This window comes from Melanotaenia boesemani, chromosome 6, assembly GCF_017639745.1.
Source record: "Melanotaenia boesemani isolate fMelBoe1 chromosome 6, fMelBoe1.pri, whole genome shotgun sequence".
Classification (NCBI taxonomy): domain Eukaryota; kingdom Metazoa; phylum Chordata; class Actinopteri; order Atheriniformes; family Melanotaeniidae; genus Melanotaenia; species Melanotaenia boesemani.
Genome location: NC_055687.1, coordinates 34,626,277 through 34,651,963, shown reverse-complemented (window position 1 = coordinate 34,651,963; position 25,687 = coordinate 34,626,277). Strand labels below are relative to the sequence as shown.

At 42.3% G+C, this 25,687-nt stretch overlaps 2 protein-coding genes across 4 annotated transcripts; both read right to left on the bottom strand.

Annotated features, from left to right (window-relative positions):
* Positions 1-1,591: 1,591 nt before the first annotated feature.
* Positions 1,592-12,768, bottom strand: bves (blood vessel epicardial substance). 3 transcript variants are annotated; one of them, XM_041987671.1, is made up of 9 exons: positions 12,582-12,761; positions 12,075-12,165; positions 11,705-11,941; positions 9,480-9,604; positions 9,063-9,250; positions 8,747-8,855; positions 8,280-8,447; positions 8,046-8,187; positions 1,592-2,067 (listed from the first exon to the last, which is right to left on the bottom strand). In XM_041987671.1, exons 3-9 carry the CDS (start codon positions 11,922-11,924, stop codon positions 1,925-1,927), a joined length of 1,095 nt encoding a protein of 364 aa, XP_041843605.1. In that variant the 5' UTR covers positions 11,925-11,941; positions 12,075-12,165; positions 12,582-12,761; the 3' UTR covers positions 1,592-1,924. The 3 variants fall into 3 exon arrangements, with proteins under 3 accessions (XP_041843605.1, XP_041843604.1, XP_041843606.1); XM_041987672.1 differs by lacking the exon at positions 12,075-12,165 and adding an exon at positions 7,392-7,433 and having other exon boundaries at positions 1,957-2,067; positions 12,582-12,768; XM_041987670.1 differs by lacking the exon at positions 12,075-12,165 and having other exon boundaries at positions 1,593-2,067; positions 12,582-12,759.
* Positions 12,769-17,954: 5,186 nt separating this feature from the next.
* On the bottom strand, positions 17,955-25,270 carry popdc3 (popeye domain containing 3). Its single transcript, XM_041988371.1, has 3 exons — positions 24,687-25,270; positions 18,562-18,670; positions 17,955-18,464 (listed from the first exon to the last, which is right to left on the bottom strand). Exons 1-3 carry the CDS (start codon positions 25,187-25,189, stop codon positions 18,189-18,191), a joined length of 888 nt encoding a protein of 295 aa, XP_041844305.1. The 5' UTR covers positions 25,190-25,270; the 3' UTR covers positions 17,955-18,188.
* Positions 25,271-25,687: the final 417 nt, after the last annotated feature.

The following is a 25,687-nucleotide window of genomic DNA, read 5'->3' as shown; positions in this document are numbered from 1 at the left end:
GTCAATGAGAGTGTCGCAACTCTGAGTAAATCGAGGGCTCTGAGTTGATGTTGAAAGGATACTCACACCACCTGCCACTCCTCGACTGATACTCCGGGGCATGAAATTTTAGTTTTTCCCATAAACATGCCTCAGGCTGTTATTTGTTTTTAAAGAAAGCTGCTCAAAAGTTATTCAAAAGTTTAATAAAGAGAGACATGCTTTGAAAAGACACTTTGATGCTGTATTGTTTGTCTCAAAATTAAATTCACAATTTGAAGAGCTATATTTTAACACTGCTATTTTTGTAGCAAGACTGCTAAGCAAATATTTAACATATCACAAGATTTAAAAAGAAATGTCAATATAACATCATTGTAATCCTTTTTGCTAGCAGTCCTTATACATATTGTGTTATTGAGTACAGCAGCGCACAGTAAAATCCTGTAAACATACCTGTTGTAAAAAAATGTAAATAAGCATTAATTAACTGTTTTGTCTGTATTTTACTGTAAAGATAGAAAATAACAGCTTTATGGTGTATTTGCATAAATAAACTGTAAATTTCAGCAACAGCAAGACACCGTCAATTTTATAGTAACTTGCTGCAAGTTCTTTACTGTTTTTTTAATTTTGCTGTTTGGCTTTCTGACGATGAATAACAACCAAATTCACATTAAAATGTGTCACTCTGTTTGTGATCACGGATGATGATGATTTATGGTGTGAGACTTACGAGCACCATTGGGAACATCATCAATAAGAATGATAATGTGGTTTTTCACCTAGATTTCTTTATCAGGAGAACCATGGACCCCGCCGTGTGACTAGGCTGACCCATGGCAAACTTCAGCTCGGCTGGACCAGGCAGACTGCAGCTGATAAAGCAGCAGCTTTAACTTTAGTTGTCGAGGTTATATTTTTAGATTTTCATGCACATGGTTTGAAGAATTTCCAATATAAGAGGAAATGAATGGGTATCCACTGATGTTTGCCTTGCACTCCTTTTACTCTGAGCACAATGAGTAGACAACTGACCAAAGTTGCCGCATTTGTTGTTCTCTCTTTCCTGTCCTCTCCACCCCAACTAATCGAGGCAGATGTCTGCCATCTCCCAGTCTGGTTCTGCCGGAGAATTTTCCTTCCTTTTTAAAGGGAGTTTTGTATGCTCAGGATAGGGGATTGGATCAAATTAAAAATTAGATGCATTCTGTGGGTTTTCCTTCAGTGAGCTATTATATATGGGCTCGAATTGATTTGTGTGTGCCCTGTGACGGACTGCTACTTTGCTGGGATAGGCTCCACCTACCCTGCAACCCTGAACTGGACTAAGATGATAGATGGGTGATTTGTCTGTGAAGTGTCCTGAGATAACATTGTTGTCAAGTACTGACATACAAATGAAGCTGATTTGAGTTAAACTGAACTAATTAAATAATAAAACATTCTACATTTTCTATATAACTTAAATTTATGTTTACATTATTTCTTTCCCCACATAACATAATATGTGTGTGTTAGAGTAGCCATATGGAGACACTGCTCTACAAACAATCACAGTAATGAAAGGCTCAAATAAGAAATGATAAAACCTGGAACATTGACCAAAACTTTTATTGAACACACAAACTGAGCTGGTTTTGAAAAAACACAGATTAGTAAAATGAGTACACTTGCAAAAGTTCAGTGATGAAAACAGTGATCCTTAAAGTAATATAACATATATATAGTTGTTTTTAATAAAATGAATAAAAATTCATAATTCTGATAAAGAATCATGACCTAAAAAAACTTATCAAATAAAATAGGAAAAACGTGTTTTCAAAGAAACAAAACCTGTTTTCCTTTCTAAATTACTTATAGTGTTCTCTGGCCTGTTTAAAGGCTGTGTTAACGTTTCAGTGATGTATCCAGATAAAAAATACACAAAAACAAAGTGTTCTTGTTATTCTTTACTAGGCGGCTGCACCTCCTCGCTGGAAGTGTTGGGAAGTGGTTGAGACATAGCAGATTCCTCAAACACATCATCCTCCATCCCTTCCTCTATAGGCTTCATTTTAGTGGATGATTTGGTGTCGGGTGATTTTTCTAGAAATACATAATAAAACTGCATCAGTGCTAGGGTTAGAACATAGGCAGTTAGAATGAAACAGAGAACAAAACTTCACACTGATGGTTGTCATTCACCCTGAGAGTCCACAGCACAACGAATGAATAATGTTTGTGTTGATGATGAAGCACTCCTCTGTTGAAGCTGCTGCTCAGAAACTAAAACATGAAGAGCAAAACTTCACTTATTTCCGTCTGTAGCCAGACTACAACATCTGGTTGGTCTCTTTCTGAAGATGATTTAACCCTGCTGGCTTTGACTTCAACCATATTGGTAATTGAATTAGGAGGGAACAAGTTTTTGTTCACTAATCAAAATAACACATTTTTTCTACAAAAAAAACTAAAAAAAAAAAAAAAAAAAAAACTACAGGGATTCTGTAGTTTTTTTTTTTTTTTTTTAAATTGTGTTTTTCATATCGTGTCATTTTTCCAGCTACAGAGTAAGCTGAGGATCTACTAACACTGTTGACCTTTTTTGAGGCATTTTGGTTATCAAACATTATTAGAGTTATTTGAAGAAGTATTATAATTGTTCTTTCCTTTTTTTGTCACAATATGTCATCTAAGTAGATTATTTTTGGATTTTATGTAATAAATCTTCACAAGCATCTAAACTAATGATGAGAGAGGAAAACAAACGAAAAAAAAAACATAAACGTGAGTGTATTTATCTTGTTTGTTAACTGGTATTAGCAGTTACCTTCAGAAGTCACATGATCATTAAAATCAGCAAGTGTACGCAGTATGAAAGTCTCATGATTTCAGGATATACTGCCCATCCAAATAAAACCCAACCTGGATTTAATTAAGTAAACAGGTAAGATCCTCCCATTGGCTACTCCCTGCATGGATGGTGATGTTTAATAAGTAAATTAACCCCAACTGATGCAACGAGTAGCTTCTCAATTCTTAAACAACCATGTCCATCATGTGGTCATGGAACAGATGTTTGAGGTCGAATCATTGGCATCAAGCAGAGAAAATATCTGAGATGCAGAAACTACAAAAACTGGGTTCAGAACTGGCCAACGCATTATTAAATACTGGAAGGATAGTGGAGAACCATCGTCTTCCAGGAAGAAATGTGGTCAGCTATAGTGAAAGTAATAACAGTTCCACATGAACAATGCAAAAGGAAAAGGGATTGGAACTGAACAGCTGTGTTAGCCATAAGAAAACCACTGTCAGTGAGGCAAATCAGACAAATAAAAGGCTTCAATTGTCAAGAGTGCACTCTGGAGCAATGGAAGAAGGTTTTTCTGGTTTTTGATGAGTCCAGATTACCCATTACACAGTTCCATGGTAAGATGGTAAGAAGAGCGGCAGATGAAATGATGCCACTTTCATGCCTAGTTTCTACTGTACAAGCCTGTGAGGGGAATCTATGTTCTGGGTTGCTGCAGTTGGTCAAGTCTAGGTTCAGCAACTTTATGTGTCCAAAGAATGAGTTCAGTTGAGTAATGAGGTCAGCTGACTAACTGAATATACTGAATGACCAGGAATGACCACGTCATAATCAATAGAATTTTTCTTCCCTGATGGCACGGCCATATTCGAACATCACAACAACAGGATTCACGAGAAAGAGTGGTTAAGGGAGCTTATTCTTTTTCTTTTTTTTTTAACTTGTCCTGTCCAGCATCATAGCAGCAAAATGATAATCTGGTTGCTGTATCGTGCTGAACAAATTTGCTCTGCCAAGGGGAGGCCTATAGGTAAGGCTCCTCTTGATGATCTGATTCATTTATTTATTTATTTACTTTGAATCAGGGAATCTATGTAATCTTGCTGGACCTGACCGGAGGGGACAGAAAAAGATGGAAAATAGCAAAAAGAGCAAAAGGGGAAAGAAGAAAGGAGACAAAAACATCACAGACAGAAGGAAACGACCCTTCAATCCACACCATCACCAGACAACAAACTGTTACACCTGTACATGAACACACCAGAACATTTCCTACAACTTTTACAAAAAAAACAAAAAAAAAACAGAGCTGCTAGTCATTAAGAGTTTTTAAATAATAACCAAATCAAAAAGACATAACAGCGACTAGATACTAACTCACAGGAAAAATAAAAGAAAGAATTATCGCTTAGTATAAAAACCCACTGGACAACTCAGTGACTGTGTCAGCATGCAGAGGATGAGAAACAAGGAGTGATGAAGAGTGGTGAGTGAGATCGTGCAAATGCGACCACGCCTCTACGGAGGTCAGAGGCAGACCAGGGCCAGAGACCCGGGCCCTCAGCAGCAGCCCCGGAGCACTAACCCAAGCTACCCCACCATGAAAACGACTCCAGCCCCACCCGAAGGGCGGCAGAGGAAAGCCCCAGCAAGAGCCCCCCACGGTCTTGGGGCACAGGTCCCAGTGGGCCAAGATCAGCAGCCACTGGCCCCGCCAGGGACCGGCCACCCAGGGCAGCCCAAGCGAAGGGCCCAAGGCCCCAGGAGCCCAGAGGCGGCCGCCCCACCCCCCAAAAGCAGAGGGCCCGCAACATGCCTAGGAGGACCAGGCCCCCCCAGACAGCCACCCGGCGTAGGCCAGCACACACCCCGATGTTCCAGCTGCACGCCCCAGGAACCAGGGCACCATCGACCCCCACCCCCCACCTACTCCTGCACCCCATATAACCCCACACTCACACCCTCCCCTGTGCCGTACCCACAAGCACTCACCATCACACAGTCACGTCACACATAACCCACCCACCATGCCCCGTGTAGGACATCCCAGGCGGACCAGAGGACAGCGAGCCCCAAGCACCCCCACTCGACCCAGCACCCACAGAGCCAGCAGCCCACCAGCGCAGCCACCCCAGGACCCGGCCCCGGGGCAACCACCTCCACCCGCTCGCCCCTGGCCACACCCAGGGGGAACAGGGGTGTGAGGGGTCCCCAATACCCTCTCCCTCCCCGCTCCTGACTGTTTATGTAGTGTGTGTTACGTGCAATTAAAATTGAGGGGCAGTGAGCAATGAGCCGGGAGCCGGGCCACCTAAGTGGCCCCGCCCAACATGCACCGCATGACATGGAACCCAGGTGTTGTTTGTGTGTTGTGTTTCTTGTGTTTTGGTGTCTCGGTGCAATTAAAACTGAGAGGTAAGTTGCCATGGGGTGCATCCAAGGAGACCACTGGATGGCCCCCTCCGCTCCACCCTGCATGGCTCCACGCCTCCCAACTCCCTATGTGTGTGTGAGACAGAGAGAGAGGGAAGTAAGAGGGGTCCGGGGATGTACGTCCAGAGGGAAGCAAACTTCCCTCTGGATGTTGAGCCTCTAGTGGCATTAGGCACCCCCACTCCCCAGGAGGTCCCCCAGGGCAAGACAGGCCAGGAGAGGCCGCCCTTCATTCAGGGACCACAGCCAGCGAGCCGTCACCAACCCCAGAAGGTACCCACCCCCCCACATGCCTAACGGGGAATGAGAGGATGGGGACAGCGGCAGACCCCCCCCAGGCCCCACAAGTGCACTTAACCCCTCCCCAACCACACACAGAAACACATGCACACACCTATTTCTTTGCACACTCCCGCTCATCCTAACACATACATGCCTCCTCAACCCCACCCACACAATATAAACACTCACACAGCATACAGCCCTCCCACTCTCACTCCCCAGACACACTCCCACTCATCCTAGCACATGCATACGCACGCACACAAACATACCCCCACACCCACACAAACATTATCCAAAGCATAGACACACACACAACATACAAGCATCCCTGTCTCACACCCCAGCACCTCCCCCTATAATCCCCGAATCCCACTCAGACATCATAAGACATCATTTTCACACATTCATTGGCCTCAACAGAACCACATGAACCCACATGGTGAATTTTTGGGATATGCTGGAGGTCTGACTCTCCCATCATCACAAAATTCTGGAGTAAAATAAATACAACTCTGGATGGAAACAAATATAGCAGAAACTTATCAAGACAACGTAATAGAGAATGCTGCTGGAATCACAGTTAAGGTATTAGATTGTACAACTTGTTTTGTGATCAAGCAGTGTACAAACCTGCTCCTTAAGGTCCAAGAGTTTGAAACGCATAATCAGGATAAAACCTGATTTGAACACTTGATTCATTTACAATCATACAAAAATGGGCATGTATATATTAAAACAATAGGGATAAATTTCTTCTTGAAGACTGCTGCTGAGAGAGGACTCTCCTCCAGAACTTAGAGATCGGACAAGGAGGAGATTAATCAGACAACAAAGAGAACAAAAGACTCCCTAAAGGAGAGACAGCTGGATGTGGCCAAAGTAAGATTATCAGCTGAACTTTAGGGACAAGTAGACAGAAAAAAGACATTAATGACAAAAACCTGAAGACCTAAAGGAGATTCCCTAAATATATAGAAGTCCTCTGATCAGAGGAGATAAAACTTAACAACCAATAGTGAAGCACAGTAGTGGCAGCATCATGCTGGGGGATGGAGATAAATCCAGGAAAGTTTTGAAAAAAAAACAGATGTTAGACTGGAATGGAGGTCCATCTTCTAGCAGGAAAATGACCCTCATAACCCTAATGAAGTAACACTGTCTGGGTTACATGTGATGGAATGAATGAGTCAAAGTCCAGACCTCAATCCACCCAAGGATTTGTGGCTAGACTATTAAAATTAAGAAAATGATTCCATTTAAACCTCTGGTGGGATGCAATCATTCTTCATGAATCTCTGAGAGAAACCACGAAAACCAGAGAGGCACAGGGAATTTTAGAAAAAAATCTTTTGATTTAATTACAAAAAGCAAAAAAAATTCCATGAAAGTTTCGGGCCCATAAAATAGGTCAACAACACAAACTTCAGCATAGTACTGAAGCACTTATTGACCTAACAAACTGACACACACGAGAAACATACTGGCTTATTGATCAGTTTGTGATGCTACCGCTAGCTCTACGCTAGCTCGTGCTGCTTCTGGTCAAGTCTTTTGGATGTTACTAAAATGAGCTAGTTGCATCCATACTGGTAGCTCAGCACTATGGTGGCTAAGAAGTACAAAACACAAATTTGTAAATATTTTTTGGAATACAATTTTGTTTTCACTGTACCTATCTGACCTTTTTGCTATTACCTACCACCTCCTATCTGTCAGGAATGCAACAGAATATTAGAATATTAGCATCTGTCAGCAACAGAATGTTAGAACAGGCAGGAGGTTAAGTCCTCTACAACTGGTTTGAAGGGGTCATGACGTGGTTACAAAGTGACTGGGACATATTTAATCCGGGGGTGCGGGTGGGGGGCTTAGAATGCAATAAAAGAGGTGGTCTTACAGCTTTGCCAGGTAATTGCTCAGTCTGAGGGAGTAGTCACAGCTGGAGGTGGGACAGGAGGAAGACCGTCAGAGAAAAAAGTTCAAGCTATCATATTATTATTATTAATAATTAATTAATTATCTTCTATCGGATTGGTGGAAAGTTTGACAGGAAGTGGCTTCATCATACTCTTAGCAACATAGGAGTGATAGTGATCTTAATGATGAAAATGTGATAAATAAGGGTATTCTCATGGATTGTGAATCTCATGAACAGCATATGCAAAACTTATGCTGATCACCTAAACTAGGGGTGTCCAGCTTCAATCCTCAATAGTTGCAGTCTCCCAGCTCCAACGCACCTGATTCAAATGAAATGGCTCTCCTCAACAGCTTGTTAAGTTCTGCCCAACCATTAATCTCAGGTGTGCTGCAGCAGGAAACACTGAAAACCTGCAGGACCGCAACCCTTGAGGACCAACTTTGGACACCCCTGAAGGATAAGCTAAGAACATGAACCCTGGGTGTGAACAGTTTAGCTGACTCCATCACATGATCTCCACCAACATGAGGAACTCAATGAACCCGAACATAAGATGGACTGGCTGTCATTTCCTGTTATCAGATGTCCTCCATGTTCCCTGTGGAACCAAAATCCCTTACGGAGACTTACGGAGAGAAGATCCAGCAGAACCTCCTCGTAGGATCTGGTTCAGGACGTCATCCGTGTCGCTGGTGCTGGCCATGCTATTCCTCATCTGCATCATGGACAGCTGGGAGCACAGACTGGGCTGACGGTCCATCTTCTTTACCGCCTAGGACACATCCACCATCATCATCCTCAGTGATATTAGCACAGCCAGAAACTTTACTCTGAAACAGTCTCCAACTGCCGTGTTGGACCCACCTTGTCGCTGAGCGTGGGGTCGTTCAGAGAGTACAGCTTATTGGTGATGTCTTTACCGATGAGGTACCTGAACACCTCATTGAGGAAAGTGTCTGATTCCAGAAAGTAAGTGAGCCTCTCACGAGACCAACACAAGAACTTACAGTTCTCCTCAGCCACAATGCTCACCTGTAAATCACACACAGCAGGTATTTCATTTTCACCTGTTTCTGCTTCTCACACCACTATCCCTTTAACACAAACATCATAGCTCTCTAGACAATCGTCATCGTTATTATTATTATTGATATTATATTGATAATATATGTCATTATCTGAGTTAAGCATTTTCCTGCTCTGGCTGGAAATGAAATTCATCATGACTGATATTCTCAGTGGAGATGATCAGAGGAGCTGAATACTTTGCACATTCCTTAATGTTGGGATGAGGCAGGTGGAGTGGTGGTGGTGGTGGAGGAGGGGTTTACCTGGAACTTCTCTCCTCTGTGCATCTGAGTGGACCTGAACTCCGGAGAGTCAATGAATGAGTTGGTGTAGATGTTGTGGAGGAAGTGACCTCTGTAGGAAACCTTCATCCTGTTACAGAGAAACAAACTGAAAACTGGAATAATTTAAACTGTTCTAGAGATAAAAACGTGGCAGTGGCTGATGTCTACTACTGAAAAATGTTAATGACCCGCAGATGTACATTTTAAATATGAAAGTTTCTCAGGCTAATAATTTTCCCTAAAGGTCACGTGAAAGTGTCCAGGAAGTGGCCAACTGCCCATTAAACCAACATACTTTCCTTTGAGGAGAATGCTGAGGCGTTCATCCACAGACGTCTTGTCCTCAGCAGCATAGGCCTGGTCTTTCTTCAGAGTCTGGATGGTGCAAAACTGTCCTGTTAGCCGCTGAAACAATGCTTCCTGCACATGGAGAGGCTCAAACATCCGCTTGTAGACAGAGCGCAGCTCCCTGTCGATCTTAATCTGCCAGAAAACACAGCCACAGCTTTTATTCAGCTAGATAATGACCACTGAGCTAGTATGAAGCTGTAGGTGAAAAAGAGAGCCCAAATTCTGTCAAACTGATGGAGGCTCCTTCCCTGATGCCACCCGCAGATTTATAAAATCTGCATTTCATTATTACAAGCAGGACCAGGTGGGAATACTGTTGCCACTGTGACAGGGACTGAGGGAACGCTAATGCACAACTCACCGGCCTACGCTTGTACAAAAGGAAGAACAAGTGCATAAAGTTGACCACCAGGAAGACCACGTTCCACACCATCACGTCCAGGTTGCACCGGTACAGAGTTGCCCAGGCGATGAAAAGACTGCATCCTGTCAGACGTAAGGATGGAGAGCTTCTGAATGCCACAGAGAATTTGACTGCAACATTTTTAATTTTCATTGTGAAAATTTTGAAATCATTGCTGTTATAGAAGCTTTTAGAAATTATGTAAAAAATCAAACTGTAAACAGAGTTTTGATGTTGAGAGTAAAATGACCTCAAAGCTTTTATTTAAGGGTTCCAGACACCAAAAAATCCTTGGATTTAACACAGTGACTTCAGCCACAGTTAACCATGATCCCACTGGACATGGAGTTAGTGCAGTGACGTGCGGTCAGAAGAGGCAGTGCCTCACCTGTCGTCATAAAAAAGAAAAACAAGTACATAAAATAAATAATATTTTCCACTCATCTGTGTTAAAAATGCATTTTCAGTATGACTCTACCCGCTTTTAATATATATTAGGAAAAAATCACCAAATTTGAGGATTTCTCTATCAAATCCAGACAGACAGCGAGCTGTGCCTCACCTGTGACTGCGTGATCCAATACAAACTGGGTTGCATGACGTGTGTCCGTTCTGTTCCTCACCATATGGCCAATATGACGTTACAGAAATATTTATTATACACCATGACTCTCCACAGTCTGTGTAATGTTTTTAATGTATGTGTGAGATAATTATTCCTGCTTATCTTACAATAAAGTGCAGAGAAAAGTCAGCAGGTGAGGCAAACATTACTCTGCCTCACCTCAAGGGGGTAATGTGTAAGTGTGGCTAGCTTAGCAACTTTGTAGCGAGTTTTGAGACCCCTTTAGTGATTTTGTTTATTTTTTTTATTTTATTATTTTTTTCAAAAAAAGCGACTAGCGACAAATCTAGTGACTTTTTTTGTTAGTATTGGAGACTTTTGGAGACTGACGTATATGAACGTAGTTTATTCTTCTCAGTGATGAATGGGTGCTGCGCAGGCCCCTCACCAGAAGAGGTCTGGCAGCTCCCAGCTGCATTCAGAGCAGGAGATGATCAACTCTGTTTCATGACCAGGCGGAAAATGAAACAGAGTTGCTGCTGGATGATCCAGCGCTGGCTTAGCGTCAGATATTAGTGTCAGATATTAATGTCTATTAATGAAGTGTGTGGAGGAAAACATTTAGAAATTTAAACGTGTTGTGAAATGTTGCAGACGTCTAATTAGAAAACAACCTACACTTAATAAAATTAAACTAAAAAAAAAAAAGAAAATAACCAAAGATGTTTTTATGTTTATTATTGTAGCCTTTTTAAACATTTTTAGGTTGTGTTTTCATCAATTTTTGCCTTTTCCATGTCATTCTTGTCCACAGCAGCCTCCATTACAACTAGATGCTATTAAGCAAATTAGATGATGATCATTTAGCGACTTCTAGCAACTAGGACAGCCAATAGCTACTTTTCTTACTGAAGAGTTGACAACAGTGGGTGTGTGAGTGTAACTGAAAGAGGAATGCTGATGGGATATGAAGCACTACCAGTAGTTGCATGCTGTGGGATGAATATTGAAATAAGATGCTCTTTTCAGTTCTTACAATTGTAAATCAGTGCTTCACCAGCCATCAACCTCACCGCACGTCACTGCGTTAGTAATATCAAAACTTCCTGGATACACCACTGACTGTTCTCTTCACTATCAGGAACTGATTTATTTGGAGAAGGTCAGGAATGATCCCCATCTCCAGCAGGAACCTCCTCTTCCCCTTTTCTCCAACATATCCATCATCCATGCTGCTGAATTATGGATGAAGAGTATGCATCGTCATTCATACTTCAAAACATGTGAACTACAGTTCACACGTGTTCCTCTGAGACTAGCACAGCCTTTGCCAAAGTACAGCATAAATAAATGACTTACAGCCACATTTCCCATAATTCCTGGCGTTTCCTGTCTCAACTCTCCTTCCAAGAAGAAGATAAACAAGTTGAAAGTGCTTTTTCCATCCCCCATCTGACACCCAGAGCCTTATGAGGCCAAACATGTGATGATGAACAGTGAAAGTAGACTAGAGCTGCTCATGCAGCAGTGGGAAGGACACCTCTGATTAAGATAAAAATACAAATAAGCTCTGCTTTTATCTGAGGAATGCTATCACCAGGTGGCGCTGTGGACTGACCTGTCATCAGGAGGAGGCGCAGAAGGATCATGTGCAGACCCAGAGTGGTGGGGATGAGCAAGCCCAGCAGCAGGGACATGTTCCCCAGATGGAAGAGGAGGTGGTGGGACTGCTCCCAGTCCTGGCAGGAGGTCACATTGGCCTCCACTGTCCCTGGAGTTGGGGTGGGGGCGGCGAGCAGCGTGAAGATGGTGGATGGTAGATCAGGGGTGGAGGACATTCTGCTGCAGGGTTCACCTGGAAGTCCAGGAGAGAAAAGAGGACCAGGAGGATTAACATCCTGTTGACTAATAATGTTTAAACTACATCATCTCGATGAAAACTGATAATATTCTTCTTTCTCTATCCCTTTTATTTTAATGGTCTGAACCAGCAGATTGAATCTGTAGACTTGTCCTTCTGATGGGCTCTGGTCCTTCTGATGGAGTCTGATCCTGATGGACTGGTCCTTGAGGACATTGCTGCAGCAGAAGTCCAGACATTGAACAGTGAACTTAAGAAGTGAGAAAACATCAACACTTCCTGTTTTGTTTATAAAACACAGAAACATTTTTCTTTCAAACATTTTTTATATATTTCCATCTAACCTGATCCAGATTCAGATCCAGATCTAGATTCAGAGTTCAGGTTGAAAGGATCAGACTTTTTCATGTCTGTCCACACCACATATGAACACTGAACATGAAGGTTTGACTGAAACTGGAGCTTTATCAGACTCTTGCTGTAACAGTAGCCTGCTGTTTTTCCTCTCCTTGCTTGTCTGCTCAACTGCTAAAGTTCACATGTAAAAATAGATCTGGAGGCAGTCAGTCACATTAAAGAGGGATTTCCCACAGCAACAACTTTCTAACTGCAGGAAGAAAACAGCACATCTTACCGTATGAGGGGCAGCTGGTGGAAATCTGAAGAAGAAAGAAGGAGTATTTTCTGTGCTGTCTGCAGGCTGGATTCTCTAAAGCGGGTCTGCACAATGTGCGCTGCACATTCCACACAGCTGACAGGAACAGACTATAATGGGAAAAGAGGCGAGTGCAGTGACTGGAAGCTCCAAAAGAGGGAGACAGTCAGCTGGGTCAGACAGGATCAGAGGGTAGAATGAAGTGGAAGCAACAGTCTCCTGGTTGATGGTTACGTAATTTCTCCAGCTGATACTGTTAACACGAGCTGCTTCAGAACCTAAAAGTGTTTAATTTCATGAAGGAGTGACAACATATAAAAGTCATCCTCAGTCGCAAGGTTTTGGGTTGTGAGGAAAATTATTCAAAATTGGGATCTACACCCACCCTTCACCTGTTCAACTTCCTGTTATTGCAAAAATCTAATAAGCCAATCACATGTCAGCAACTCAACACATTTAGTCATGTAGACACGGTAAAGACAACTTGATGAAGTTCAATCTGAGCATCAGAATAAGGAAGAAAGGAGATTTAGGTGACTTTGAAAGTGGCATGGTTGTTGGTGTCAGTATTGCAGAAACTGCTGATCTACTGGGATTTTCTCACATAACCACACACAAATATCTAAAAAATTACAAACAAACTAAATTTGCACACACAAATTACAAAAATGCACAAACGTTATTTTACACAATGTTTTTATCTTCAGCCTCACAAATTCAATAGATTTGTGTTCCAAAAGTTTTCTACACAGACAAAATATTAAATCTTCTGGTGCAGACAGACAAAATAAGCAATTTAAGCACAGATCACTTCACATGTGTTTATATATGTTAGTTAAGAAACAACATATAAAACCCCTTGTATGGATATATATATATATATATACATTTTTTTCAGCTCTGGAGTCGGGTTGCAGGGGCAACTGCCCAAGCAGGGAAACCCAGACTTCCCTCTCCCTGGCCAAATTCACCAGCTCATCCGGGGGGATCACGTGGTGTTCATAGGCCAGCCGAGAGATGTAGTCCATCCAGCATGTCCTGGGTCACCCCCGGGGCCTCCTCCTGGTGGGACATGCCTGGAACACCTCATCAGGGAGGCGTCCAGAAGGCATCCTGGCCAGATGTCTGAGCCACCTCATCTAGCTCCTCTCAATGTGGTGGAGCAGCGACTCTACTCTGAGCCCCTCCCGGATCACTAAGCTTATCTCCCTATTTCTAAAGGAGAATCCGAAACTAATTCAGTCGCTTGTATTCGGGATCTTATTTTTTCGGTCACTGCCTCATCATTACCATAGATGAGGGTAGGTGCATAGATTGACCGGTAAATCGAGAGTTTTGTCTTTTGGCTCAGCTCCCTCTTCACCACGACAGACCAATGCCACCACTGCAGACGCTGCACCGATCCGCCTGTCAATTTCCCGCTCCATCCTTCCCTCACTTGTAAACACGACCTCGAGATACTTGAACTCCTCCACTTGGGACAGGACATCATTCCCAACCCGGAGAAAGTATTCCACCCTTTTCCAGCTGAGGACCATGGTCTCGGCTTTGGAGGTGCTGAATCTCATCCCATTTGCTTCACACTCAGCTGCGAATCATTCCAGTGAGAGCTGAAGATCACAACCCGATGAAGCCAAAAGAACCACATCATCCGCCAAGAGCAGAGACCCTATCCTGAGGCTACCAAACTGGATCCCCTCAACACCTCAGCTGCGCCTAGAAATTCTGTCCATAAAAGTTATGAACAGGATCGGTGACAAAGGGCAGCCTTGGTCGAGTCCAACCTTCACTAGAAACAAATCTGATTTACTGCGTGATTTAATGTGGATCAAGCTCTGACACCAGTCATACAGGGATCGGACGGCTCGTACAAGGGGAGCCGGCACTCCATACTCCTAGGGCCCCCCCACACACACACAGGAGTACCTGGGGGACACGGTCAAACACCTTCTCCAAGTCCACAAAGCACATGTAGACTGGTTGAGCAAATTCTCATGCCCCCTCCAAAACCTGAAGAGGGTGTAGAGCTGGTCCACTGTTCCACGACCAGGACGAAAATCACACTGTTTCTCCTCAATCCAAGTTTGACTATCTGACGGATCCTCCTCTCCAGGACCCATGAATAGACCTTACCAGGGAGGCTGTGGAGTGTGATCCCCCTGTAGTTGGAGCACACCCTCTTTTCCGCCTTTTTAAAGAGTGGAACCACCACCCCAGTCTGCCAATCCAGGGCAATTGTCCCTGATGTCCACATGATGCTGCAGAGGAGGGTCAACCAAGACAGTCCTACAGCATCCAGAGCTTTAAGGAACTCTGGGCAGACCTCGTCCCCAGAAATAGGAGAGCCAACACCAAGGTCCTCCGACTCTGCTTCCTCATCAAAAGACGTTTTGGTGGGATTGAGGAGGTTTTCGAAGTATTCCCTCCACCAACCCACAACGTCCTGAGTCAAGGTCAGCAGTTCCACTGTACACAGTGCTGATGGAGCACTGCTTCCCCCTCCTGAGCCACCGGATGGTGGACCAGAATCTTCTTGAAGTTTCTCCATCAAAGTCATTTGGTTTGAAGTCATTCTCCATGACCTCTCCGAAAACCTCTCATGCCTGAGTTTTTACCTTAGCGACCACCGAAGCTGCGCCCACTTTGCCCACAGCCCACTTGGACTCCATGTCCCCCGCGTCACCCGGGACATGGTTGAAGCTCTGCTGGAGATGGGAGTTGAAACTCTTTCTGACATGGGACTGTGCCAGACATTCCCAGCAGACCCTCACAGCAAGTTTGGGTCCTCCAGGTCTGACCAGCGTCCTCCCTCACCATTTGAGCCAACTCACAAGGTGGTGATCAGTTGACAGCTCCCTCTTCTTCATCGAGTGTCCATGACATGTGTTGTCTGATGATTCCACTATAAAGTCAACCATTTAACTGCAGCCTGGAGTGTCCTGGTGCCAAGTGCACATGTGGACACTCCTATGCCTGAACATGATGTTTGCTATGGACAATCCATGACAAGCACAGAAGTCCAACAACAAAACACCACTCGGATTCTGATCATGGGGGTCGTTTTTCCCAAACACACTCCTCCAGTTCTCACTGTCATTGCCCACGTAAGCATTGAAGTTCACCAACAGAACGAGGGAGTCCCCGGAAGGAGTGTTCTCCAGCAACCGCAACCAAGGACACCAAAAAGGGATGGGTACTGTTGTTTGGTGCATAAGCACAAACAACAGTCAGGACGCGTCCCCACAGTCGAAGGCAGAGGGATGCTACCCTCTTGTCCATCAGGGTAAACCCCAACGTATAGGCTCAAAGTTGGGGGGCAATGAGTATTGCACATATCCACAATATCCACACCTGCTCGGTGCCTCCAGAATGGAGCCCCTCTCGAGAACTGTGGTTCCAGACCCTAAGGCATGAGTTGAGGTCAGTCCAACTATATCCAGCACGAACTGCTCAACCTCACATACCAGCTCAGGCTCCTTTCCTGCCAGGGAGGTTCCATGTCCCTTCACTTCTGTAGCCCAGAATAAGACCGCCAGGATCCCCACTTTTTTCCGCCACCCAGCTCACACCGACCGGGCCACATGGGCCCCGGTTGGGCCACCAGGCACTCGCCTCCGTGCCCCACCTCCAGGACTGTCCTTAGAGGTGGACTCCAGTGACCCACGTCAGGGCAAGGGAAACCTGGATTAATCATTTTTACTCATCATAGAAGCCTATTGAGCTGTGCTTTGTCTGGTTTCTCCCCTAGAAAACTGTTTGCCATGGTGGACCCTACCAGGGGCATAAAGCCCACGACAACATAGCTCTTAGGATAGTCAGGACATGCAAACTCCTCCACTGTGGTAAGGTGGCGGCTCATGGAGGAGTATACATGTATATATATATATATATATATATATATATATATATATATATGTATGTATGTTATATATATGTTTATATTGTTTCTATTATTTTATTTAACTTATCTTATTATTATTATTTATTGCATTCTATTTATACTTTTCTTGCACCTTATTGCCTCTATTTTACTTTATACCTGTATATATTATATCTTGTGCTTATCCTGCTTTACTGTTGGTGTTGTGTTGCTGCTGGTACCCAAATTTCCCTGAGGACTCTCCAAAGGGATTAATAAAGTATTTCTATTCTATTCTATTCTATATATACACACACACTCCTAGCCAGTCTCCAGACCTCAATCCAATAGAAGCAATGCTGGTAGTGTAATGATGCGGAGGATATTTTGTTGGCCCACTTTTGGCCCCTTAGGATCAATGCCGGATGTTTTAATCACCACAGCCTGCCTGAGTATCCCGAGTGTATTGCTGACATGTCCATCACTTTAAGATCCCAGTGTACCGTCTTCTGACAGCTGCTTCCAGATTAATAATGTGCGTCTTCAGCAAACTTGAAAATGTCCAGGTTAGGAGCAGTGCTGATATGAGGGGGGAGGTCGTCCTGAGTGTGGGGGCAACAACCACAAAGGAAAAACCTCCCCGTAGACTAAACCTTTACCTGGGGGCCACCAAGAGTCTTTGGCCAGAGGACATCAATAGCTGCATTTTCATTACAGTATTTCGCAAAATAAAAGTGATATTTCTAACATTTCGATAAAGTCCAATTGCAATTTGCAAGTGTTTCTATTGAATGGTGTTTAGCGCATTTGCCGTTATTCTCGTAAAATCTCGTCCCGCAAGACTCCACTTTGAGGAGGATAGAGATTTCTAAATCTTTGTAAAACTCTTGCATTTTGCCATTGTTTGCTATCAAGGACCACATCCAGTGAAGTGTAAATGCAAGTGTTTCCATTACACTTTTGCGAGATACTTCTATATCAACACGTCTGAAAAACCACTATATGAGAGCTTCAAAACTTTTTAGCGATATTTGGGAGTTTTTTTAAAATGTAGGTGTTTCCATTACCGTTTTTTTTTTTTTTTTTTTGCGATATTTAGCTTTTGTGCAATTCTAGGGGTAATGGAAACGCACCTAATGATCTGTGTTGAGTGTAATCAAATTAAATATCTGCTAAAAAAAGAGCGGGCTAAGTGATTTAAAAATAAAATTTTAAAATCAATCCTCAGCTTGATGGGAAGTCACTGTAAAGAAGCAAGGATTAAGGTCATGTGCTCAAAATTTGTGTGCCTGGTAAAAGACGTGCAGCTGAATTTTGGACCAACTGGAGGCGGTTAAGATAAAACCGGTTTATACCTTTAAAAAGAGAGTTGCAATAATCTAAGTGAGAAAAGATAAACGCATGCATGACCCTCTTAAAATGACTAAAAAGAAAGAATGTGACAGAAAGAACTTATATATTCACTGCTACAAATTTTGGGAAAGAAGCTTATTTATTGTTTGCACTGTAGTCCAGCATCACATCTACAAAGAATAAAAAGGTATTGTTTATTTCTACGGTACAAAATAATCAAACATGAACTAAAACCACTGGAAGGGAAAATACAACTCATATGAGCACTTGAAAGTTTCCAAGCTCTCAGGTTAGACCTGTTTTTACTGAAGATCCATCAGAAACATCTGCTCCGTATGCTGAAGACCTGGGAGTGTACATGTTTGTGTGCATATTCAGCCCTTTCCACCCTGCACAGGCACTTGCAGGACATCATGTGACTGGTCTAAATCTGTCCCTGGTATGTGCCAGCAGCTGGGTAAGCGGAGATCATAGCGGTGTCCTGACTTATCAAATGTCTTGTCATTCAGTGAGAACAACTTCTCGGCAATGTCGTTGCGCACAACCAGCGCAAAGATCCTAGCAATGTACCGATGATTAGCAAAGAGCAGGTAGAGTTTCTTCCTTCTCCATGCTATATATCGACAGGGGCTGTCGGCACGCAGGGTCACCTGTGGAGAGGAAGTTTAAATTTTAAACAGCCAGAGAGGAGCTGACAGGTTTAGAGAACTGACTTATGAAAACTGATGTCCAAACATTGAAAGAAACCTGGAAAACACCCTCCTCTGACGGCCTCAGAGAGTCCCATTCAGGTGAATCCAGAAACTGAAAAGGGTAGATATAATGAAGGAACTCTCCATTAACGGTCACACGGACTCTGGAGGAGAGAGAATGGAAAGTTTACATTAAAGTCCAGACTAAACAACACAAAATGAACACCAATTTCTGTCTACAGTTCATCATCAACCCAGATTACCAATGCAGTTCACCAGCCCAGTTCAGCAATCCAGTAAAGTTGTTTTGATCACTAACCTAGTTTACAAACCCAGGTCATCAAATCAGTTCATCAGCCCACTTCATCAACTTAGTTCACCAACACATTTCATACACCCAGTTCACAAACCCAATTCACCAACCCAGTTCATACACCCAGTTCACAAACCCAGTTCATACACCCAGTTCACAAACCCAGTTCACCAACCCAGTTCATACACCTAGTTCACCAACCCAGTTCATACACCCAGTTCACAAACCCTGTTCATTAATGCTTCCCTGATGCATGAATGTTACAGATGCATTTAGATAAACCCCAAAATTTTATTCCACTAACCAATTTTCATTTAGATTAACATTAACCACATAAATTAATGTTAACATTAACAGCTACGGTACCGCAGTTTGCTACCGCCATGCAGTGCATTCTAGAGTGGAATGATACATGTGCTTCTTTTACATCAGATAATTAAGCAGTTCATCATTACGGTGATGACATACAACTGTGCTGGTCATTCAAACTTTGTGAGGCCCAAGAATTGTGCTCCATAGCAAACTACCTGAGGGGCATTAGGCAGTGGTTCACCAACTATTATCTTTACCTAAACTTTCAAATAAAACTGAAACTTTTATTATTGCACCAGCCAACGCCATTCCTGACATTAAAGAGGAACTGGTTGATTAAGGCGCTTCACTTAAGCCCAGTCTCTGAAACCTAGGAGTACATATTAATATGGGGTACTTCAAGGCGTGGTACTTGGTCTACTCCTATTTTCATTATACATAAATGATATTGGGATAAATGAGGAGAGAGCATACACACATTCTTTTACTGATGACACAGTCTTATTATGTCATGCTCCATCATTAGATGATGTATTTCAAAAATTACAGTCTGCTTTCACTGTTCTGCAAGTACATTTTTCTGAGTTGAACTTTATTTTGGTAAAACCTAGTTAATGTGTTTTTCTAATTCTAACACTCAAGATTTCCAATATTTCCTGATATTATGACATCCCATGGGAAGAAAACTGAGGCAATTCCAAACATAAATACTTATTTTAGGATTTGGTAAGATGAGTGTCAGACTTTTAAATGTCATTTAAATGTGAAGGAAAAACACAGATTGAAGTTGAGCTTATTCTACTACAGGCATTAGGCTTGTTTTTCACTGCAAGTTAGGAAACGTTTGGTTTTATCTACAGTTTTACCAGTTCATGAGTATGGTGATGTTATGAGAATGCACCCTAAATATCTCATTGAGGTGATTCTCTGCACCACCGTGCTTCAAATCTCAGAGTTTTAACTCCCTATGTGTCTTGTATTCTAGTCTTGGCTGGCCTCTTTCTTTTCCAAGTTTGGAACATTTTAATTTACAAAGCCATACTGAGGACGACAAGCATGCAGCTTCCCTGAGGTAGTGTCTGACAGTTTGTGCAGAAATTATTTGGTTGTGCAAACTGATTGTTGCAGCAGTTGTCTGGGTGGCTGGTCTCAGACAATCTCGGAGGTGAAGGTGGTGGATGCGGAGGTCCTATGATGGTGTGGTTACACGTGGTCTGCATTTGTGAGGGCAGTTGGATATACTGCCAAATTTTCTGAAACTCCTTTAAAGATGGCTTATGGTAGAGAAATAAAGATTCATTTTACAAGCAACAGCTCTAGTGGACATTCCTGCAGTCGGCATACCAATTTTACACGCCCTCAAAACTTGCAATATCTGTGGCATTGTGCTGTGTGACAAAACTGCACATTTTAGGGGCCGTCCCCACGACAACTTATTGCAATAAAACCACAAAAGTATTTTAGCAATCCACCCTTTCATCCCCACAAAACCAGGGATTAGCTTCCATGAAACTGATCATGTCTGAAACCAGGTACCAAGGTGGATAGGTTTGAAACCTTTACCGTCTGTGGTATTGTTAGGACAGCGTAATCGCACCACTAGAGGATATAACGTCAGTGTGATGAATGTGAGCCAAACACAACAACAACAATGGCATCCATGACCAGCTGTGTTGTCGTGCTGCTCCAGACAATCCTGGCTTGTGTACAGCTTTAGCACCACAATGCACGGCTTTTACAACATAGTACTGCGCTACTGTACCATCAACAGGGGGAGCAAGCAGAAATGCCATTATCTGTGCATGCACTACGTCTTGTTCTAGCTCTGGAGTGTTACTCTTTAATCATCGTAGCGCCCCCCACAGCCTTGTAGTATGTACTACAGCAGTTTCGTGCGGTTTTTGCCACTATTTTCACACCTGAACTGGCTTTGGTGCCATGTGGACATTGCCTTAGACTGGACTTTTTATTGTGGTCAGCCTAATGCTGGGCTCACACCAAACGATTTTCACGATCGCAGACTAAAAACGGAAGTCTTTAGGAAATCTTAGGAGTTTTACTGGAGTCACAGCGCGCTCCCATCATCTCGGTCGTTAGGTGTAAACTAGTAATCTGCGCTGTTTAACGCCAATCTTTCTCCAGTCTTGGATTTGCGACAATATCAAACGTGTTTGATATTATCGCAAGTGGCAAGATCAACAACCAATAGATGAGTACTGACAAAAGCGGAAACAGGAATCCCGACAGTCAGAACACTGGCAAAAATGGACGAGAAAAAAAAAAAGAAGACGAACAAGAAGCGGTGATGAAACGTCGTCGGTGGACCATCCAGAAAGAGGAGCGGATGGTTATTAAGAAGTAAACGTCTGCTGTGGATCATTTATGTGTTACAGTATAATGATCTAACAAATAAGAAAAGAATAGAAACTCATTCATCCCTCCAGTTTCTAATGAGTCGGTGTAACACCTGGTGGAGATGCAAAGCCACACAATGTGTAATTCCTTCTTGATCCTGGAGGGAAACTCTCCCCTTGTTTGCTTTGCTGTGGGCAGATCAGCCCTGTTTGAGATCAACTGTCCAACATATCACAGAAAATGCTAAAAGAATCTAGTTGTAGTCTTATAAATAGTGATTCACAGTCTTTGTCAAATCTCAGTCTGAGACTAGGCTGAGACTTAAAACTCTAAACATTTGTCTTTAGATGCGAGCTGGTAGTTTTCTGGAGTTTCTGGTGTAAGCCCAGCATAAGGCACACCAGTGCAATAATCATGCTGTCTACTTAGTATCTTGATATGACACTTGATACGACTAACACTGATTTAGAAAGATCTGTGAACAATATTTGAGAGCAATAGGCCTTTTATGTCCATAGAAAAGGTCTTAAATCTTTTAGTTCAGCCCATGAAAAAATTGGAGCAAAGACAAGTGTTGAGTTAATATTTTTGTTCAGTGTATATAAATTGGACTAATGGGGATCATATAATGGAATTGTATTAATTGGATTATATGTGTTGTAATCCATTTATAACCCATACGATTCCAATTCAATCCTAATTGGAAGTGAATTGGATGGAATTGGTCTGTCTGTAAAAACACCTTTAGAAACTTTGTTTGTTTGTGCTTTATTAATAATGAGAAAAAATTTTTTATTCAAATGGAATCAAATTAAATTGAATTAAACTGAATTAAATAAATCAAATCAAATCGGAGTGACCTGTGATCTGAATGCACCATTTTTTAGTCATCATTTTATTTTTTATCGACTTAAAAACATAAATGAAAACATCTCTGTTGGGGATGCTGATGAATAAATCTGGAATGTTGTTCTGTTCCCAGAGTCAGAGTTCAACACGGAGAAGCAGCGTTCAGTTTCTAGTACAAACTCCCAGAAAACTGCAGGTCTGCTGAAACTCTAAGTAACTTAAATCAAAGATAAAAATGTTTCTTCTTGCTGCCTTTCATTAAAACAACTGTTAAATCCTCACACTGGAACTTTTAATTCTTACATTTTTATTTCTTTTTAGGTTTTTCTGTCTTTAATTTATTCTAATCTATCTATCTTCTGCACCCTTCTTTAATGCTTTTAATGTTTAATGTGACGTACTTTGAATTGTCAGGTTCATGAAACGTGATGTACAAATAACTTGCCTTGCTTTTGGTGTGTTAGGTTTCACAGCTCTTATTTTGAACTTGCATGCCCACAGACATTTAAAAAATCTGGCTTTGGTCTAACTTGACTTTATTTTTAGTGGCATTAAAATGTGTGCAACATACAACAAAACAGACTTCTTACAGTTACATTACTGTGGGATAGATTAACTAGTATTATACATTAAACCTATAGATTTAGTTATATATTATACCGTTATATTTAATTATTTATTATTCCTTAATAGTTAATCAAATATTTCACATGAGTTTATTTTATAATATAGTGAGCACTGCATGGGTCACCAGAATACAATGGTTCATCCTCTCCACTCTCATTTTAGACACAGAATGACAATACATGTGTCTGTTACCATGGTAACCTGATTAAATTTTGTTTTCAAGAGTTGGTCATAATAGTCTAACCTGAATAGTTATAGTTAGTATTATTTTTCTGTTAAAAATCAGCAGGATAAAAAAAATTATATAATTTTTTTCACAGCACAAAACCTGTTACTTGCGTTCAATAATAATAATAATAATACTAAATGAACAGAATAAAGCATGTACATTGTGGTTATACAACTTCAATTCCAAAAAAGTTGTAAAATGTAAATAAAAACAGAATTCAATTATTTCAATATCTCACCAGCTCATATTCCACATATCACAACCCCTTTTATTAATTCCCAGTAGCACATAAACAACATATCAGATGTTTTAACTGGGAAATTTTATCATTTCATGGAAAATATGAGCTGACTGTGAATCTGATGGCAGCAACATGTCTGTATAAAGTAGTTCCAGGGTGATGTTCAGCATGGTGTAAAAAGTAGTTCCAGGGTGATGTTCAGCATGGTGTAAAAAGTAGTTCCAGGGTGATGTTCAGCATGGTGTAGCATCTCCTCTTATTCTAACAACTGGCTGGAAACATCTGGGAAGTGAGGAGACCAGTTGCTGGAGTTTTAGGGATGGTGTCCCATTCTGGTCTGATTCTAGCTGCCCTAAAAGGGACGTCTGGATGGGAGCAGATGTTGCTCTAAAACCTCCATGTATTTTTTTCACAATGTAAAGCGCTTTGGGTGCCTTGAAAAGCGCTATATAAATCTAATCCATTATTATTATTATTATTATTTTCAGCACTGATGGAGCTTCACAGATGTCGAAGCTGCTCACGCCATAGGCACTAATGCAGCCCCATCCCATCAGAGATGCAGCTTTTCACCTGTCCACTGATAACAAGCTGGATGCTTCCTCTCCTCTTTAGTCTGCAGGACACATTGTCATGCATCTGACCACGGAACAGTTTTCCACTCAGACCATTTTACATGAGCTTTGGTCCAGAGAAGATGGCAGTGTTTCTGGATCCTGTCCACCTGCATTTGTGGATTTCAGGTCAAACTGTGTTCACAGACAGTGATTTCTAAAGGTTTTCCAGGGTCTATGCAGTGATTTACAGTAGATAATAATGTCTGGCTGCCTGAGTACCCAAAGATCACCAGCATCCAAGCTTGCCCCATGCACACAGAGATTCTTTCTGATTCTCTGAATCTTTTGAGGATATTATACGCTGTGAATTGTGGGATCTTCAGTCTTCACAATTTTTAGATTCAGTTCGTCTCAGTTGCCAATTAAAATAAATTAGTTGTCAAATGCTCATTAGTTGTTTTTTTGTTTGTTTGTTTTTTGTACCAGTTACTTTTCCAGTCTTTTGTTGCCCTTGTTCAAACTTTTTTCAAATGTGTTGCTGATATCAGACTCAAAATGAGCTCATATTTTCAATAAAATGATAAAACATCTGATATGTTGTTTATTTTCCATTGGGAATAAAATATGAATTGATAATGTTTGCAAATCTTTGACATCTGTTTTTAAGCCAACAGCATCAGGTTCAACATGTAGTCACCTGCCAGACAGCAAGACGGACAGCTTGTCTATGGCCGTTTTTCCTTCCACAGCAAAGCAGTGGTCCTTCTCCAACATGAGAACCTCTGCATCACTAGACGCTGCAATCTTCCCAAACTGCGCGAGCGACACTCCGAGTCTTTTAAACAGGCAGTTGTAAAGATCCTGCAAATCTTTGTCGAAGGAGAGGCTCCTCAGCCTGTAGGCAACGTACACAGCCTGACCTAAACACACCCCGAAGAGCGCAAAGCTCCACAGGAACGAGTCAGTGGTGCAGGGGTCCGACCATGCCCACAGAGAGGCGCAGAAGAAGCCCAGAGTCAGGAAGCTAAACATGTAAAGACGCCCGTAAAAGCCGCTGCCGCCCATGAAGCCGAGGACCAGGAAGATGTGGGAGAGGTGGAACACGGAGCCTTCGGTGCCGTCCCTCCACTCCTCACAGAAAGGCTGCGCTGAAGACGCGTCCACCGTCAAATTCATGGCTTCCAGCTCCGCTAGCTCCATTTTAGAAGAGGGGAACAAACTGCACCCAGACCCTTTGAGTGACCATGTAGCAGTTACAGCGGACACAACCAAGACTCACGCTCAGGCTGTTGGCAGGGCCGGATTAAGAATGTAGAGGAACCGGGCACAGAGTATGCCCAGTATCCCCCCCCTCCCCCCCCCTGCCCCAGAGAAAGGCTATGTTAAATAGAAATAATAAATGGAGCAATGTGTTTAATAAATGCTGTGATGAAAAAAAAGGAAATTAAAAAAAGCAATATGCTGGCATCTGCCACCTCCAGCTGCGGCACTGCTTAACTCCTGGTAGTGGAGGGTGGAGATGCAAGAAACTATATTTTAATTATATATTATATTATATTATATTATATTATATTATATTATATTATATATAAATGGATGTATCCTGTCCACCCCTAAGCATACCTGGATCCAAGTGAAAACAAAATACAAAAAATTCTTTAAACTGGTAAGATTTTCTCATCTGCACCTTGGATGAAA